The sequence below is a fragment of the Xyrauchen texanus genome, chromosome 29 (genome assembly GCF_025860055.1).
Source record: "Xyrauchen texanus isolate HMW12.3.18 chromosome 29, RBS_HiC_50CHRs, whole genome shotgun sequence".
NCBI lineage: Eukaryota > Metazoa > Chordata > Actinopteri > Cypriniformes > Catostomidae > Xyrauchen > Xyrauchen texanus.
This window is the reverse complement of record NC_068304.1, coordinates 20659826-20676568: the sequence shown is the minus strand read 5'-3', so window position 1 is coordinate 20676568 and position 16743 is coordinate 20659826. Positions and strand designations below refer to the sequence as shown.

Here is a 16743-nt window from a genome sequence, read left to right as displayed (position 1 = left end):
CAATTGCCTAGCAAATGTAAAAATGTTAAAGGGATATTTCACCCAAAAATGAAAATTCACTTCTGAAATTACAGATATATATATATAAGCCAAGCAAGATTTATAACAATTTGTAGAGAGAATGCACACTAAATATTTCTGAACACATAACTGCAAATTGTTACTCTTGAACACACAAAAAGATGAGCTCACAAAGAGATAAATTAATGCAAAGGGTGAAAACATAATTTGAGAAGTGTAAGAGATTTAGTCAGGATTACTGTATACCGGCATTTGTATCCTCTTCAGTTGATGGTGGTTTGGGGTATAGGTGTTTAGGCAGGCCCCCTTGTACTACAGCTAAACTCCCCACAGTGGGGCCAGCGACCACTCTTTGAGTCCCTACCTAGAAAGGCAAGATAAACAGTATGTTTTTATTATATATATTTATTTAAGTACCCCCCGTGGCACACCGGAGCTGGATTGTAGCATTTTAAAACTTGTAAAGACTAATGGGCATATCTTCAAAAGGCAATAAAACATTGTCCATACCTGGAGGAATTAGGGAGCCCTGAATAATAGCTCTGGTCAGAGGTGTTGTATCGGAAGTGACAGAACAAAAGGTGTTAACCTACTGGCCTATCTCACTGGGACAAAAATATTTGCCTGCAGGCTCTAAAGCCACCATTCACCCTATACTAGAAGAAGAAGAAGAGAGAGAATAACCTGCTTATAGACAATGCTATTAGCTTTGGGTCACTAACCAGAATTTCCCCTCCAAACAAATCTTTTTTGTTAAAGGCTTTGAGACGACTATCTATTAATCAGGCTGGTGGCAGCTTGTAGATGTCAAGAAATAAGGTTCCGTTAGCTCTAGCAAATCACAAGTGCGTGGACATTTGTGAGAAAGCGTGGTGATATTTTGTGATTACAACCAACAGATTTTCCACATTCATTATAATAAAGCTGGAGCTGAAATACAGGCAGTTAATGACATTGTAAACTTGCCAATAAGCCCCCTTCCTTCGAGCAATCAATCACATGCTGGCAATGTTTTCTGGATATTTTGAGCACAGCTCCGTTTATTTGTCTCATACCTTTTTTTCAAGTGAACAGCTGTTTGAAATCTTCCAGAATTAAATTCCAGCCAAGCAATGCCTAAATTGCTTGTACCTTCTCATTATCATATAATAGTTAATAAATTAAATGAAAGCATTGTTCCACATTAATACAAACAGAGATAACACAATAATAAGGATTTTGCAGCAGTCCTAAAGTGACTCATATAATTTATCATTAATTTGAACAACAATAATCACCCACAAGTGGGTGATTCTCATGAAATCTGGTCCAAGAAAATGTCCTGGTCCTATTTCACCTCTTTCACTTTAGGAATAAATTACATTACATTTACACGTTTTACATTGTAACATTATTGTCATGACAGTTATGCACATTTTACCCCACTATTTCTTTAAATATTATATAGAAATGATATATTACTTAAAGTGTGTAGTATTTGTTCATCATATACAGTAGTACAGTAGTAGAGTAGGTGGCTAGAAATGTCTTTCTAATCAATTCCAATAAAACAGAAGTACTATTGCAATAAAATTGCAGTATTTGTAGAACTGAATTCTTCCACCTCAGAAATATTGGCAAGCTATGACACATGCTAGTTTAACAAAAGTTGTTGGGGGTACATATCGCAGCGCCATTTTGCAGCTCATTCGGCCACGTTTTGCGGCCGACCCACCGGAAACTTACCTTCCCTATGGCCAGTCTGCCCCTGCTTTGAATGGTCTAGCTCTCAAATACTTAAGTGACCTTCTGTCACACTATAATACATCATGCTCATTACGCTCGCAAAACTTGTTAACAATAATTTGAATATCAATATCCACAAAAAGAGGGAGATCATTTTCATATTTGGCTCCTAAACTATGGAACAGTCTTCCTAGCAGTGTTGGAAATCAGACATTCACTCTCAGTTTAAGTCTAGACTAAAGACTTCTCCATTTAGCCAGACATACACCTAATTTATCCCTCAATTCATGGCTATGCTGATTTAGTTAGGTCTGCCAGAACCGAAAACACATCTCTAATTCTTTAACCCTGCTTTAAATGAACGAATTAAACACTTATTTTATTCTATTTCCTTCCCGGTTGGAGATGGATCTGACAGGCTCTGGTAACCTTGGGATATAATCCAGTCTTGGGATATAATACAGACTTCACAGAGGATGAATTCATGCAAACTCAAAGACATTGGATTCTTCTTGAGCCACTGCATAAAATCAAAATAATCAATAATCAATAAATCTTAATGTTGGGTTAAATATGACCAGGAAATTATCTTGACAGGTTTTCTTGCACTTTTCTTCACTCCATTATTGTGTAAAGACATTACCTAACTGCACTTATAAAAAAATAAAAAAATAAGAAATAAAGAAAAGAGCCCAATAATGTCATGTTATCTACAGAAAATTTGCAGCCTATTAAAACCAAGAACTTGTTTGTTACAGAAAAGCAAGGATCTTATATGGTGAGTAGGCTATAAATTAATCATAGCACAGAAAACAGCAACAACAAAGCTGTAGGTCAGTTACTGTCCTCTGAAAATAATGTAGAACACACTGAGTTTGTCAAGCTGTGGGCACATGACAGACAGAGCCCTTCTGTACACTCTTCATCCTACTGTTACGAACTCTCACCCTGACATTCTCTGGTCAGTCTGTTGTCACACCAATGAGCTCCCTGACATGCCTCCAGCACCGGCCAGGTGTTTTGGAGGGGTTTGGGGGCTCACAGCTGTCTAAGTGGTACAGGGGGGCATTTAAAAAAATTATAACCACAGAGAGTAGGAACTCCTTCAGAGACTCAGTGGTGAACTAGCTGACAGCACAGAGGTAGTGATGCAGTAGGCAGAGTGCCAGTGAATGCCAGCTGGGTAAACCACGGCTGTCTTATTGGCATGCGGAAACAGGTACCAGTGCCTGTCCTGAGACAGCTGTAAAGCAGCAGCCCATACAACTGCAATCAGGCAGTGGCCATCCTCTGAAGAATGCTGATGTGCTGCAATCTGCGTCTGTCTGCTTTCGGTTGCCAAGTCTCATACCTTCCTCTCAACAACATGACAGCCTCCTTACGAGTGACAGGTAGAGGATGCAGGAGATTTGTGGGAGAAAGCACAAGGGGGTAAGAACAGAGCACCAAAACAAATGGTGACCTTTAGAAAGATTAATTTGTTTACCAACAAACAGATTTAACTGTCACTGCCAAACCAGGTGACCTTCAAATCCGCATCTCCTGTCTGAAAGCAAAGTTACTAGAGTCATCTATTTTTACACGCCAATCCCATCATTTTTTTTTTCATGAGGCTCCAGTGACAGAAGCTGGTGGAGACAACATTCAGTGCTGGACACCATATAATAAACACTGTCAATAAACATTAATCGCAATAGCTGCTGATTTCTTATGCAATTTTTCATATAGAATATAGCAATGAGAGTCTACAGCAGTGGTTCAAACTGGTGGGTCATAACTCAAAAAGAGTATTTGATAAGGTCATGGCCAGAAGGGGAAATACAATGCTAAATGCAAAAAAATATTTATTTGAAAATATTTTATATGCATATTTAGGATATCAAAATAAAAAGGCTTATTAACTTTTAAAAAAGGGGAGAAAATGCTTTCCATATCTTTTGTTGTTGATAAAAGGCAATGCATCCAATATTTACAATATTTGGGAAAAAATGTCTATATCACCAGCTTGCTGACATCTCCTCAAAATCATGAGCTATACAAGGTAAAAGAAAATGCGACATTGCATATTGGTGCATTTGCAATGTGGATAAACATTGTCTGTGCAAACAGACACAATGTATTTTGTGTTGTGAATTAGTGTCTGCATATCTTTCTAACAATCTAACAAAACGTCTATCTAACTATTTTGGTATTGGTCACCACCTGATGTCCAATGTAAAATCTGAGTATTGCGAAAAAAAAGAAGATAAATAAAAAACTGCATGATAGTATTGGGAGACTGCTTTTACCTGTTTTACTTTGCAAAATCAAAAAAAATCAAAAAATCATACATATTATCTTCATACTTAAAGGAATAGTTCACCCAAAAATGAAGATTATCTTATCATTTACTCAAGTCATGCCATCCCAGATTTCTATTACTTTTTTCTTCTGCAGAATACAAACAAAGATTTTTTGGAAGAATATCTCAGCTCTGTAGGTCCTTACAATGCATGTGAATGGTAGCCAGAACTTTTTAAGCTCCAAAAAACAAAAAGGCAGCATAAAAGTAATCCATACGACTCCAGTGGTTTAATCCACATCTTCAGAAGTGAAATGATAGGCGTGAGTGAGAAAGAGATCAAAATATAAATCTCTTTTACTATTAATCTCCACCTTTGACCAGCTTCGACTAGTAGTTGGTGATATGCACAAAGAATGCGAATCACCAATAAACAAAAGAAGAAGAACGTGGAAATGAAATTGAAAGTGGAGATTTATAGCAAAAAAGTTACATATTGATCTGTTTCTCACATAGACTCTATAGACATGGATTTAACCACTGGAGTGGTATGGATCATGCTACTTTTATGCTGCCCTTATGTGCTTTTTGGAGCTTCAAAGTTTTGATCACAATTCATTTGTGTGGATTTACAAAGCTAAAATATTCTTCTAAATCTTCATTTGTGTATTGCAGTAGAAAGAAAGTCAAATCTGGCAGCATGAGGGTGAGTAAATGATTGGAGAATTTTCCTTTTTGGGTGAACTATCCCTTTAAAATACTAATATTTTATTTTAGGAACTCACAGTGGCCCCAGTTCTCTTGTGCAGGAGAGGAAGCTGAATCCCATAATTTTGGTGCACAAGCTCCATGTTCGTTGGGTGAAATGGGTTATTCAGCAGATGCATGGTAAATGCTGACTTGTGCTGTTGGGAATATTACAGATTATATATCTTTTGAAGTTAAATATAGCTAAATCTGTGGTGTTTATAGTAATGAGAAACTGGATGGCGTGAGTATGATGCTAACCTTTCCCCCCAGGGATGCTCCAGAAATCTGGCTTTTCTGTTGCCTCATATTTGGTATAGTCTCAAATCGTGGCTGCCTACAAGAAATGTTATACGAAATGTTAATATGTATATAGAAAAATATACAATTTTATTTTTTAAATCTTATAAAATATTTGTTTGTTCATATGGTAGGAGTTTTGAATTACCATTTAACAAGCTTGGCAGTGGCAGTCTTTCCAGGCTCTTCAATACAGGGTAGAGTCAAACCCTGATTATTAACGGTTTTCAGATACTCTTCTGCATGCCTCTACGAACCAGTAAACAATTAGCATATTAACAAGAATCCTTCTTTTATAGTCCAAATTTACATTTTCACATACTTGTGCATGCACATTGTTTAATTTCAGGAATCAAGCTATGTATGGGAAAAAGCGGACATTCAGCAGCCAAGTTGTCTTTAAACAGGATTTTACGGACCCTTATTCCATTTTCTGTCCTGCTGATGGCTGCATCAAGAGCTTGAATGTCAACCATTTGTCCATTCTCATGCACAGTCATTCGAACAAGACTTTTTTTTAGTTGTCTCAAATCATCTTGCACCTATGACACAAGAAAAACTTAACATTCATACACACAGAAATGCACGATTATATAATATATAGCCTAAAGTAGCCAGCATACTTGATTAGCTTAACTTAAAAAAGGCCTATTTCACATTTTAGCAGTTGCTGTCAACTTTTGTCACTTGAGTAAAAACAAATTACCTGAACTAAAACATGCCCAACCTCGTCCTTATTTTTAAGGACGTCTGCCATTTCTCAACAAAATAAGTCACATTTGAATCTTGTATTCTCGCTTCGTTACAAGTCTAAGCTACTTTCCTTAACAATGGTCTGTCTGTAACTATGACAACACGACGCTAATGACGCTCCATTCTCTATGAGGAAACAGTATCTGGCCAGTATTGTTTTTATTTTAGAACTATTTTCTCGTGCAATTGTGAGTATCATTGAATGCGCTATTGGAAAGACTCTTCGCTTTGCTTTATCTGAAACTTTAGATCTCCAACAGAGATCGTATATCCTGTAATTACAACCTCCGCGTTTTTACCATGGGAGAGAGCGCAACGGTCAACTACAGTGTTACGACGGTTTGCCGTTTGCGGATCCCATACAAGTGAATGGGAAGAGCCGTAATCTGACATCTACCTGTCGCAAAACTGTCAACGTCTTCACTTATTTTAAATAAATAAATAAATAAAAAAAAATAATAATAAAATAAAATTTAAAAAAAACACTGTAGCATATTCTCAATAAACATCCATTAAAAAACAAACAAACAAAAACGACCTCTTGTCTCCTCGCCAGTGTACCGCCCATTTAGTGTCTATGGAACCGTCGTTTTATGCATTTTGTTGCTAAACCTGTTGACTAAATTGGTAGAAGGGTTCTTTTTCCAGTGCACAGATTGTACGCGCACAGACACTGAAGTAGGTCAGAGGTGAAAGGTTTTCTGGGGAAATGCTAATTTAATTAAGATCTGTAAAGCAGAGGTTCTATCGTATAGCTCCATGTGTTAAATGGGGATCAACCAAATGAGGCAAGAAAGGTGTAACAGAGATGGGAAAGGGAGGCATCCATATGGAGATGGAATTGTTTCATATTAAAGCAAACAAGGCACGTACCAAATACTAAGAAAAGTGACAATTCAACTTTAAACTTAAATTGTTATGCAGACAACTCAATACATTTTTTAGGAAAAAATATTTTAAAATTAAATTTTGACAACTTTCAGCTTTTGGACCCAATCATCATGGGTGATAGCTGGACTACATGTCATTGTAAATTCAGAATCAATAAAGACATTGTTGTATATTATAAATGGAAAGAGATTCACAAATAAAAAGTTGGTTCACATATATATTGAAACAGATCCAGAAATAAATGTACAGAGTTTCACAAAAATTAAGTAAATTTTTTAACTCACAAACACAACTCTGTCCAGCATTCATTTGTGAATCGCTTCCTGTGCATTTGTGGATCTATTGAAATAAATCTAGCGTCAAGACATGCACACAAATCTACAAATAGGTGAATCCACCCATCGTCTACTCAAGTCAATCAGATAACGACCACATTACTCAGACCAATCTTAGCACATTCTATCTTCAACCAATCACGCTTCATTTTATTATCAGGACCAGAGTCACAGAGCTCTCATGAGCATGGAATCATCTTCCCTTTTCTCCCCAATTTGGAATGCACAATTCTCAATGTGCTCTAGGTCCTCATGGTGGCATATGGCGCTTTTCCACTACACAGTACCTGCTCGACTCAGCTCAACTCGACTCGACTTTGTTTGGTTTTCCACTGTGTAAAAGTTGTAAGTTGTTAGTGACTCACCTCAATCTGGGTGGCAGAGGACGAATCTCAGTTGCCTCCGTGTCTGAGACCATCAATCAGCGCATCTTATCACCAAGCTTGTTGAACGTATAACTGCAGAGACCTAGCGCATGTGGAGGCTACGCTATTCTCCATGGCATCCATGCACAATTCACCACATGCCCCACAGAGAGCGGAAACCACATTATAGCGACCACAAGGAGGTTAACACAATGTGAATCTACCCACCCTAGCAACCGGGCAAATTGGCTGCTTTGGAAGCCTGACTGAAGTCACTCTGGATTTGAACTTGCGACTCCAGGTGTGGTAGTCAGTGTCTTTACATGGCATGGCAGATCCAAACAGACCCACGTTAGACACTACAAAATTTAAGGTATACAGGGATTTTGTAATAGAATATGTAGAATAAGTAGGGTGCTAGGGTGGAAAGCATGAAGGATAAACTGTAGTTAAGTGTGTGTGTGCGGTCAAGTCAAGTTATTTTTTTAGTTTTTTAAGGAATTCAGTTTGTAAGACATTTGTTTGATCCACACCTTGGAACAGAAGGTGGCGGTAATGTACCAATCAGCTGGATGTCAACCGCTGGAAAACAAGAAGAAGAAGAAGAAGAAGAAGAAGGTTTCATAGAGGAGGCTGATAGCTGTACCTAACGTACTAACTCACATTTTTAGGTGTTTTTAAGTGTCTATAAGCTAAAAAAATGGCCGATGATCAAGGAGATGGAATACCTACCCTGCCCTGCATATGTGTCACAAGTTGTGATTCTAGCTTTAAAGTAGAGGAGACGTAAGTAAAAGCTTTGGATAAAAGCGTCTGCCAAATAAATAAATGTAAATGTTAAAGTTATAAAATGTCTCACTGGCTCGTTAACATGCAGCTATGCTAACGCTAGCTGTCAACAAGAAACCTCTATCGCGACGTTTCCCCATTATAGTTCGAAATGTGTCCTAAAGACTGCTTGAGAAGTGTATATTTATGTTTATGTACGATAGCAAATGTCAGTGTCTGTAGTTTACCTGCAATTTTAGTCTCCAAAGTCTGTATCTGGCATTTTGCTGACTTTTTCATAAAAGTTCAGTTGATGTTTCTACACAATTTTCTGTGGTTTTCTACAACGTCAATTGTTCGGTTGTCTGATTGCAGTACTTCCTCTTAAATGATTGACAATGCATTGTGCCACTGAATCTGTGTATGTGAATTAAAAGGGCTTTAGTTGTTTTATAACATTTTTGTTTTAATATGGGAAAACGTAGTGATTTCCGAACTGTATTTAAACTAAACTTAGTTTGTAGTGACCTATAAAAGTCTAAGATAGGGGTGTGTTTGTGTTATTACCGCTCAGTGTCCAGCAGGCGGCAGTGTTGAGCTTCAATTAAATTGACCAGGATAGCTTATTTTAGGGGCTAGGTTTTTGCTGCCAAAGGTTAATCAAACTCACTCTGACACAATAACAGGCTTTGCATTTGATCTGTTTCCTTTCAGAGATCTTGGGCATGGAATCACTACAACAAGCTACCAAAAAAGAGGAAGGAGTTTCTTGGTATCCATGGACAATCAACAACAAGTATTACACTGCAAATGTCAACCTATGTGTTGTTCCAAGTACATTCAACATGAATGCAGAGATTGCCAGGTCTATGCAAGCATTCATTGTTTACTTTGACAGCAAAACTGTGAGTGATTACCATATTGATGAATTTGAAAATGTGCCATTCAGTGTGCCTCCATGCAATTCTGTATTTGCATTTCAGAATGACGACCTTAGTAATGTGAATTCCTGGTTATCAATAGTGGAGGAACTGGCCCCAGAAGTGTTGATCCTAGTGTGTAACCATGTGTGTGTGACAGAGGTAATTGACTTGCAGCCTGATCTGTGATACCTATAAAATGAAATAATAAAGTTTATTCCAGGTGAATTAGAGTACTAATCACCTTGTTTTAGAGTTGTAAGATTAATCGTTAAAAGATTGCAATCTTGATTCAGACACCCACGCAATATCATTTCTAAATGACAATGATTCTGCAATGTATATTAATGCTCCAGTGACATGCCTTTGCAAGGCGGTCAAATTTAAATGTGAAATTCACTTCAAGTTGTGTTTTAGCGCTCATGCATGAGACACTAAATAAACTAAAATGTAATGTCCAAAGACATTTGTCCTAGCACAGTGCTTTATAAACTGCAGGGTGCAGTCACATATGTTGGTTAGTGTTGAAGTCTGTTCCCTCTATGTTTCCCCTTAGGTTGGTGTGGAAATCTGTTCCCCCTATGTTTGCCCTTTGTCGAAGTCTGCTTCCCCTATGTTTCCACTTAGGTTAGTGTCGAAGTCTGTCCCCCCTATGTTTAATGTTTAACGGTGCTGTTGAAATCTGCTCCCCCTATGTTTCCCCTTAGGTTAGTGACTAAGTCTGTTCCCCCTATGTTTTCCCTTTAGGTTGGTGTGGAAGTCTGTTCCCCCTATGTTTCCCCTTTGTCGAAGTCTGCTTCCCCATATTTCCACTTAGGTTAGTGTTGAAGTCTGTTTCCCATATGTTTAATGTTTAACGGTGCTGTCGTAGTCAGTTCCTCCTATGTTTCCCCTTAGGTTGGTGATGAAGTCTGTTCCCCCTATGTTTAATGTTTAACGGCGCTGTCGAAGTCTGTTCCCCCTTTTTTTTCCCCTTAGGTTGGTGTTGAAGTCTGTTCCCGCTATGCTTCCCCTTAGGTTGGTGTTGAAGTCTGTTCCCCCTATGTTTAATGTTTAACGGCGCTGTCGAAGTCTGTTCCCCCTTTTTTCCCCCCTTAGGTTGGTGTTGAAGTCTGTTCCCCCTATGCTTCCCCTTAGGTTAGTGTTGAAGTCTGTTCCCCCTATGTTTAATGTTTAATGGCGCTGTCGATGTCTGTTCCCCCTATGCTTCCCCTTAGGTTAGTGTTGAAGTCTGTTCCCCCTATGTTTCCCCTTAGGTTAGTGTTGAAGTCTGTTCCCCCTATGTTTCCCCTTAGGTTGGTGTTGAAGTCTGTTTCCCCCAATGTTTCCCCTTTGTCGAAGTCTGTCCCCCCTATGTTTAATGGCGCTGTCAAAGTCTGTTCCCCCTATGCTTCCCCTTAGGTTAGTGTTGAAGTCTGTTCCCCCTATGTTTAATGCTTAAGGGCACTACAGGGAACACTAACATAAGGGGAAACATAGGGGAACAGACTTCAACACATCACCGGCATTACCCATATCTGACTAAATTCGCTACCCGTAAGATTTTTGATTACAGCCAGCTGCTTTCCATCACTCACATTCGTGTGTCTGCCTATGCACTTGTGTCTGAACACTGTGATGAATGCAGCGCTCCTGTATGAGACTATGCACTGTTTTTAATCAAAATACCCCTCTTTAGGTGATATTAATGTAAACACAGCTGTTAATGAATTACCAGTGGAAACAGATGGGATTAAAAAACACAGCAAACACAGCTGTTAATTTATAATATATAAGACTCCAGTGGGTAAATTAGTATCTTCAGAAGCGATATGATAGATAGTTTTTTTTGTTACACAAGTGTTTTTGGTGATTCATATTCTTCATGCATGCGCCCCCTACTGGGCAGGAAGAACATTTTCAAGCAAAAATTGACTTCAATATTGATCTTTTTCTCACCCAAACTTATAATATCACTTCAGAAGATAAGGATTTAACCATTGGAGTCTTATGGCTTACTTTCATGCTGCCTTTATGTGATTCTTGTAATATCAAAATGATGGCACCCATTCACTTGCATTGTATTGACCTACAGAGCTGAAATATTCTTCTAAAACTCTTAATTTGTGTTCTGCAGCTTAAAGAAAGTCATACACATCTGGGATTTCATGAGGGTGAGTAAATGTTTAGAGAAATACATTTGTGTGAACTATTATTTTGAGAATGCAGGCCCAGCATTTTAGGCATACATTCTATAAACTTCCTCTGTGGCTGTTGATTTATTTATGTGGTTGGTCAAAAGCACATGGTAGATTAATAAGATGTACAGTAGTTATGGATGCAAATGCATTGCAGTTCATTGCTGAGTTGGTGTGAATATGCCGTTTTAGGTGTTGGACGACACGAGGCCCAGCAATGGTGTCTGGCTCATGCATTTGAATTAGTGGAGCTCAACCCTCAAGACCTTCCTGATGAGGACAGTGAGAGAGAAGACACATTTTAGTCATGTTTATGCGCACAAATGGTTTGTGTTCATACATGGTCTCTCATTTAGTTTATGTACCTTTTGCCCCAACAGAGTCCACCGGAGTAAAACGTATCATGCAAGCTCTCAACGCCAACGTGTGGTCCAGTGTCGAGATGAAAGATGGTGAGATTTTATTGCCATAATCCAAAATGCACAAAGCTGTCTACAAGAAATCATGTTGGTTGATGAATAGTGACTGTTTGCAGCTTTATAATGTTTATAATTTCGCCCTTTTTGTAACGTTTGTCATCTATTCCCCTAAAGAACACAGTCAGGGATTTGGTCTGATGAGCAGCCTGGTAGCCTCTCGTCACAACAACCCACAACCAAGTCAAGAGACACTGGTCAGACATCTACAGATAAACATTATTTAGCTAACGTTGGCGTCAGCTGGTCATCTTTTCTTTTTTTTTTTTTTTTTTCTGTTATTAGTCCTGTAATTCCCCATCCAATAATTCAGATGAAGGCACTGACAGCCAAAGAGAAGAGCGTAATCTGAATAATACAGTAGATACATCATTTGGTAAGTGCTTTGTTTTTGAACTTGTAATATATTTAAATTAATGATTATGATTGATATAAACATCCAAGTGTTGGCCAATCTCACAGCTGTAGATGCTGATGTGGAGAATTTTGAATGGTTGTTTACAAAATTGAAAGAAATGAAAGGTAAAGAAGACTGGTATTCCCTCATTTCTTTGCTAAAAACATTAAAGGGATAGTTCACCCCAAAAATAAAAAAAAAGAAATAAAAATGCTGTCATCGTTTACTCTCCCTAAAGTTGTTCCAAACCTGTTTGACATTCTTCCTTCTGTGGAACACAAAGGGAGATGTTAAGCAGAATGTTAGCGTCAGTCACCTTTCACTACAATTGTAACAGTTTTTCATACAATGAAAGTGAATAGTGAGTAGTAACTGAGGCCAACATTACTGAGAAACATAACCTGTTTCTTTACATACAATAGTCTTTGCTATATTGCTGTCTCTTTGCTGTAGACAAGGCCTCTTCCTTACCACATGAACAAAGGAAAGTACATGCTGAAAAGGTAACTTACATTTCTACCTACCTTTCACTCTTTCATATTTGTTATTCTGAGCTGCTGACAAATGATTCACACTCAATCAAGTTGCACCAGAATGAGATCAACGGCTTGTCTTCAGGAGAGGAGGGTTAAGGCTAAAGTAACTCTTAACCAGCTTCCACAGTTGATCCTCAGCCCACCCCTGAACCCCAAGTCATTCCAATTGTGCCCAGCCCTGTCCTGCCAGAAACCAAGATTCGACTACAAGAACATGCAAAAGATGTGGTGGAAAAAAACAGCAATAAAAGTTTCTGTTATACTGCTGTGACTGTAATCTCAACATCCAACACGTCAATTAGGCAGTGCGCAGGGTCATTATGGGCTTTTAAACATTATAATGAGAAGGATAGGTGGCGTTGCAGCGAGCAGGACTGCAGCCCCGTACAAGGGTCTGTCAAGTAGAGCTTTTTGATGCAACATATGCTAAGAGGACAGAGGAGTTGAAAGTAGATGTATTTTAAATGTGTTTTTCCTTTATTTTTCAAGATGTAAATCAGAATTAAGGACTATGCTTATGCATGACATTAGGTCTTCTTTAATTAAAATAATGATCTGTTGAATCTGAATACATTTGATGTTCTTTTGTTTTTTCTGTTTATGTTTGACTAGTTCAGGTCTCACAGGCTTATCTGTCTTCACAAGTTTTGCACATCAATCAGTTGAGAAATCCACTTGTCTTCTTGAAAGTCATCACTAGAAGGTTGGAGCCAATACGTTCTTAATCCAGTTTAAGCACATGTTTTATTAAAACAAAAGTCAGCACAATGAATGCAAAGAAACAAGTAAATGTCAGCTGAAAATAAAAACAAAAGGCAAAATAATTCAGGGCAAACAAGAAATCAGCACTGCCAGTTTAAGAAAGTAAGTACTGAAACTTAGACAAAGCAAGTTTTAGAAGCAAAGCATTTAGTTCTCCTAAACGGGAGTTCAAGAAAAGAAATGGGATACTTCAAAAGCAACATTCCAACAAAAAGGACAAATCTACTGTAAATAAAAATCTCAATGGTTCACTCTATGCTTTGGGCCTGTTGAGTTAAAGTGGAGGAGCCAGCAAGGTCCATGGTAAAAGACAGATGGGGTAAAAGATATAGTTCACCCAAAAAATGAAAATTCTCCAATCATTTACTCACCCTCATGCCATCCTAGATGTGTATGACGTTCTTTCTTCTGCAGAGCATAAATTAAGATTTTTGAAGAATATTTCAGCTCTGTAGGTCCATACAATGCAAGTGAATTGTGATCAGAACTTAGCTCCAGAAAGGATATAAAGGCAGGACAATATATATGTATACACTTGTTTCTCACCCAGACCAATCCCTTTGCTTTTGAAGGAATATATTTATCAACTGGAATAGTATGGATTACTTTTATGCTGCATTTATGTGCTTTTTAGAGCTTAGAAGTTCTTACCATTCACTTGCATTGTATGGACATACAGAGCTGAAATGTTTTTCTAAAAAATCTTTGTGTTCTGCAGAAGAAAATATGTCACACTTGGGATGGTATGAGGGTAAATGGTGAGAATTTTCATTTTTGGGTGAACTATTTCTTTAATTAATCAAGCATCACAAAGAACAATTTCTCCAAGAAATAAAGATTTGATCAGTTCTCAGAAAATACAAACTAATATTCGAAGCAAGCAGAAAGCTTTGCTATTTACTTTAGCAAATTCAATTATCTAAACATAAGGTGCCAAGTTCAGACATAACCCCCAAAAATTAGAAACATGCTTGTGGATTGCTGATCTCTGCTATTAAGAGCACATCTCCAGACCATGCAATTAATTGTTAATCTTAAAAATATCAACAAATCCAGTCACGAGAAACCTGTTGTCCAAATAATACACATCAAATAAAAAGGCCATATGAAGGTTTGGCAAAAAAATAAAAAATTGAGTGTCTTCTTGTGACAACAATCTTTGTACAAAACTAAAAGCATTCCAAGAGCTGCCAGCAGTACTTGTCTTAAATCCTTGAACAGTGTGCATTCAATCCAAAAACTGTGCATTTTTACCCCCACCCAAAAATGACAGAATAATAGTGTAGTACATGTACTGTAGATGACATAGGATGTTGTTGTTTTTCTCTCCATCCATTTGTTTTAATTTGTGCAGCAACACTTATGACAATCACCTGTAGATGCATGATAAACATTACACTTATCTACTCAATCTTATGTACAATACTCTATAGGATAGCAGTAAAAATATACTTCCGAAATCTCCATTCAGTTTATTATAGAAAAATACTTGCAGTATTACAAAATATTTGGCTTGCCTTTGTTGATCAAAATCCAAACAGTCACCAAGTCAAAGAAATAAAATGGCACTATCAGCTGTATTTGTCACTGACAAATATCGAGTTGTAAAAACAAGTGCTATTCATTGTGAAGACTGTGCTACCGTAGATGATGTACCTTTTTATTTTGACATTTTACACTCAGTCCCTGCCTTAAGTACAAATCTGGTCAACACAACAACTGGACAAGGAAGCCCAGAGCAAGCAGCAAGCGTACTGCCAGCTTCAGGATGGCAAACATAAAAACCCCTTCACTGAAGGTGGTGGAAATGGAGCACTCTTTTTATGACGGTTTGTCCGGTGTAACATGTGACTGTAATAAAGTCCAACTTCCAGACCCTTCCACAAGGATGTCTATAATTTTAAGCAATCATATCAATCATATCAATTCATTGAATGTGTGAAATACTTTTTAATTATCTTGATTAAAAAAATAGACAATTTCCTAATTCCATAAACATAACACTGTACAATAAAATCTGAATTCATCAGGGAAATGCCTCATTCTAAACTGTTCACACTGAGGAAATATTATTCATGAGTGTCATTCATTGGATGAAAGTGCTTATATCATTTGATCCTTTTTAAGATCTGTAATTGATAGTGACACTCTAGGGAGTCCAGCAGTTTTCCGTCTTTACCATCCTTAGTTTTACTCTGTTTAAATGCTGCATTGGCATTCAGCAGTGACAGCTGGCAGGTTCTGGGTGTCATTAGATGGGTGTGAATGGGGTCATTCTTTGGTGACATGAAATATGTTGAGAGTTTTTCCTATGACACACTGGAACATCGGAGATTTGGCGAGCCCATCTGAGTAAGCACCTTGTCCAGCCACTGCAGGGGGCCGTTAAGATGCAGCTCTATCCAGCAGGGGGTGCTGGTCACAGTCTGCCGCCTGCAGGAGGGAGAATCTGGGTCAGTAATGTGCAGCCATGCCTGCCAAGCATTTTCAGCAAACTACAGCCTGGCCAGAAATAGCCATTTTACATAATCAAGGGCAAGCATTAGCTTTTTTGTGCATTACACTCAAAGGAAAAAAGGGATAGGTGACCATAGGTGTTCATTTTTAATCCCCAGAATTGACATGCACTCATCTTTTTTTAAGTGATTCAGAAAAGACAAAAGAACGTTAAAAGAACATTAATAGAAGTTATGCTCAATCAACAGCATTTGTGGTTGATTACCACAAAAATACATGTTGACTTGTCCCTACTTTTCTGTTTTATTTATTTCTTTATTAGAGCAAAAATCTGGGTTCCAGTGAGGCACTTACAATGGAAGGCAATGAGGGCCAATGTAAAAATTAAAATACTTTTTCAAAAGTATAGCCACAAGACAAACAATGTGTGTAAACATGATTTTAATTTGATAAAATCATTTACAAACCTTTTCTGTGTGAAGTTATCCAATTTGACATATTTGTTGCTATAAAAAGAAATGCCGTAAAATCTAAAACTACCGCACAAACGTAAATTTAAACAACTTTACATCTCAAATAATACACAAGCATAAAAAGATGCTTTTATAAAATGATAAGCTTTACATTTCTGCCTTTAAACCCTCCAAAAATTGGGCCTATTCATTTCCATTGTAAGTTCCTCACTGTAACCTTTTTTTTTACTAACTTTACTTAAAGGGATAGTTCACTCCAATCATTTACTCACCCTCATGCCATCCCAGATGTGTAAGACTTTCTTTCTTCTGCAGAACACAAATTATGATTTTTAGAAGAATATTTCAGCTATGTAGGT

At 37.7% G+C, this 16743-nt stretch overlaps 3 protein-coding genes across 4 annotated transcripts in view; 1 reads left to right on the top strand and 2 right to left on the bottom strand.

Annotated features, from left to right (window-relative positions):
* LOC127623233 (IQ motif-containing protein H-like) overlaps positions 1-5901 on the bottom strand; it is a 42926-nt gene extending 37025 nt beyond the window's left edge. The window contains exons 1-6 of the mRNA XM_052097577.1: positions 5781-5901; positions 5494-5616; positions 5223-5323; positions 5036-5111; positions 4813-4932; positions 268-385 (exon numbers count right to left, since the gene is read on the bottom strand). Of these exons, the coding sequence (XP_051953537.1) occupies positions 268-385; positions 4813-4932; positions 5036-5111; positions 5223-5323; positions 5494-5616; positions 5781-5831 (589 nt within the window). The 5' untranslated portion in view covers positions 5832-5901. The remainder of the gene's footprint in view (positions 1-267; positions 386-4812; positions 4933-5035; positions 5112-5222; positions 5324-5493; positions 5617-5780) is intronic.
* Positions 5902-8008: 2107 nt separating this feature from the next.
* On the top strand, positions 8009-13270 carry LOC127623240 (alpha- and gamma-adaptin-binding protein p34-like). Of its 2 annotated transcripts, none has more exons than XM_052097588.1 (10): positions 8009-8204; positions 8901-9051; positions 9170-9268; positions 11223-11259; positions 11476-11565; positions 11664-11735; positions 11877-11956; positions 12045-12135; positions 12610-12659; positions 12741-13270. In XM_052097588.1, exons 1-10 carry the CDS (start codon positions 8119-8121, stop codon positions 12786-12788), a joined length of 804 nt encoding a protein of 267 aa, XP_051953548.1. In that variant the 5' UTR covers positions 8009-8118; the 3' UTR covers positions 12789-13270. The 2 variants fall into 2 exon arrangements, with proteins under 2 accessions (XP_051953548.1, XP_051953549.1); XM_052097589.1 differs by having other exon boundaries at positions 8056-8204; positions 8901-9091; positions 12741-13250.
* Positions 13271-13411: 141 nt separating this feature from the next.
* The window catches only part of LOC127623237 (mothers against decapentaplegic homolog 3-like), a 37914-nt gene continuing 34582 nt past the window's right edge, over positions 13412-16743 (bottom strand). The window contains exon 9 of the mRNA XM_052097584.1: positions 13412-15887. Within this exon, the coding sequence (XP_051953544.1) occupies positions 15764-15887 (124 nt within the window). The 3' untranslated portion in view covers positions 13412-15763. The remainder of the gene's footprint in view (positions 15888-16743) is intronic.

What these genes read in the sequence shown, in the direction of transcription:
- LOC127623240 (XM_052097588.1), top strand. Translation starts at nt 8,119, where the DNA reads ATGGCCGATGATCAAGGAGATGGAATACCTACCCTGCCCTGCATATGT. An exon ending in AGACCTTCCTGATGAGGACA is followed by an intron (nt 11,566 to 11,663) that starts GTGAGAGAGAAG and finishes TTGCCCCAACAG; the next exon opens with AGTCCACCGGAGTAAAACGT. An exon ending in TACAGTAGATACATCATTTG is followed by an intron (nt 12,136 to 12,609) that starts GTAAGTGCTTTG and finishes TCTTTGCTGTAG; the next exon opens with ACAAGGCCTCTTCCTTACCA.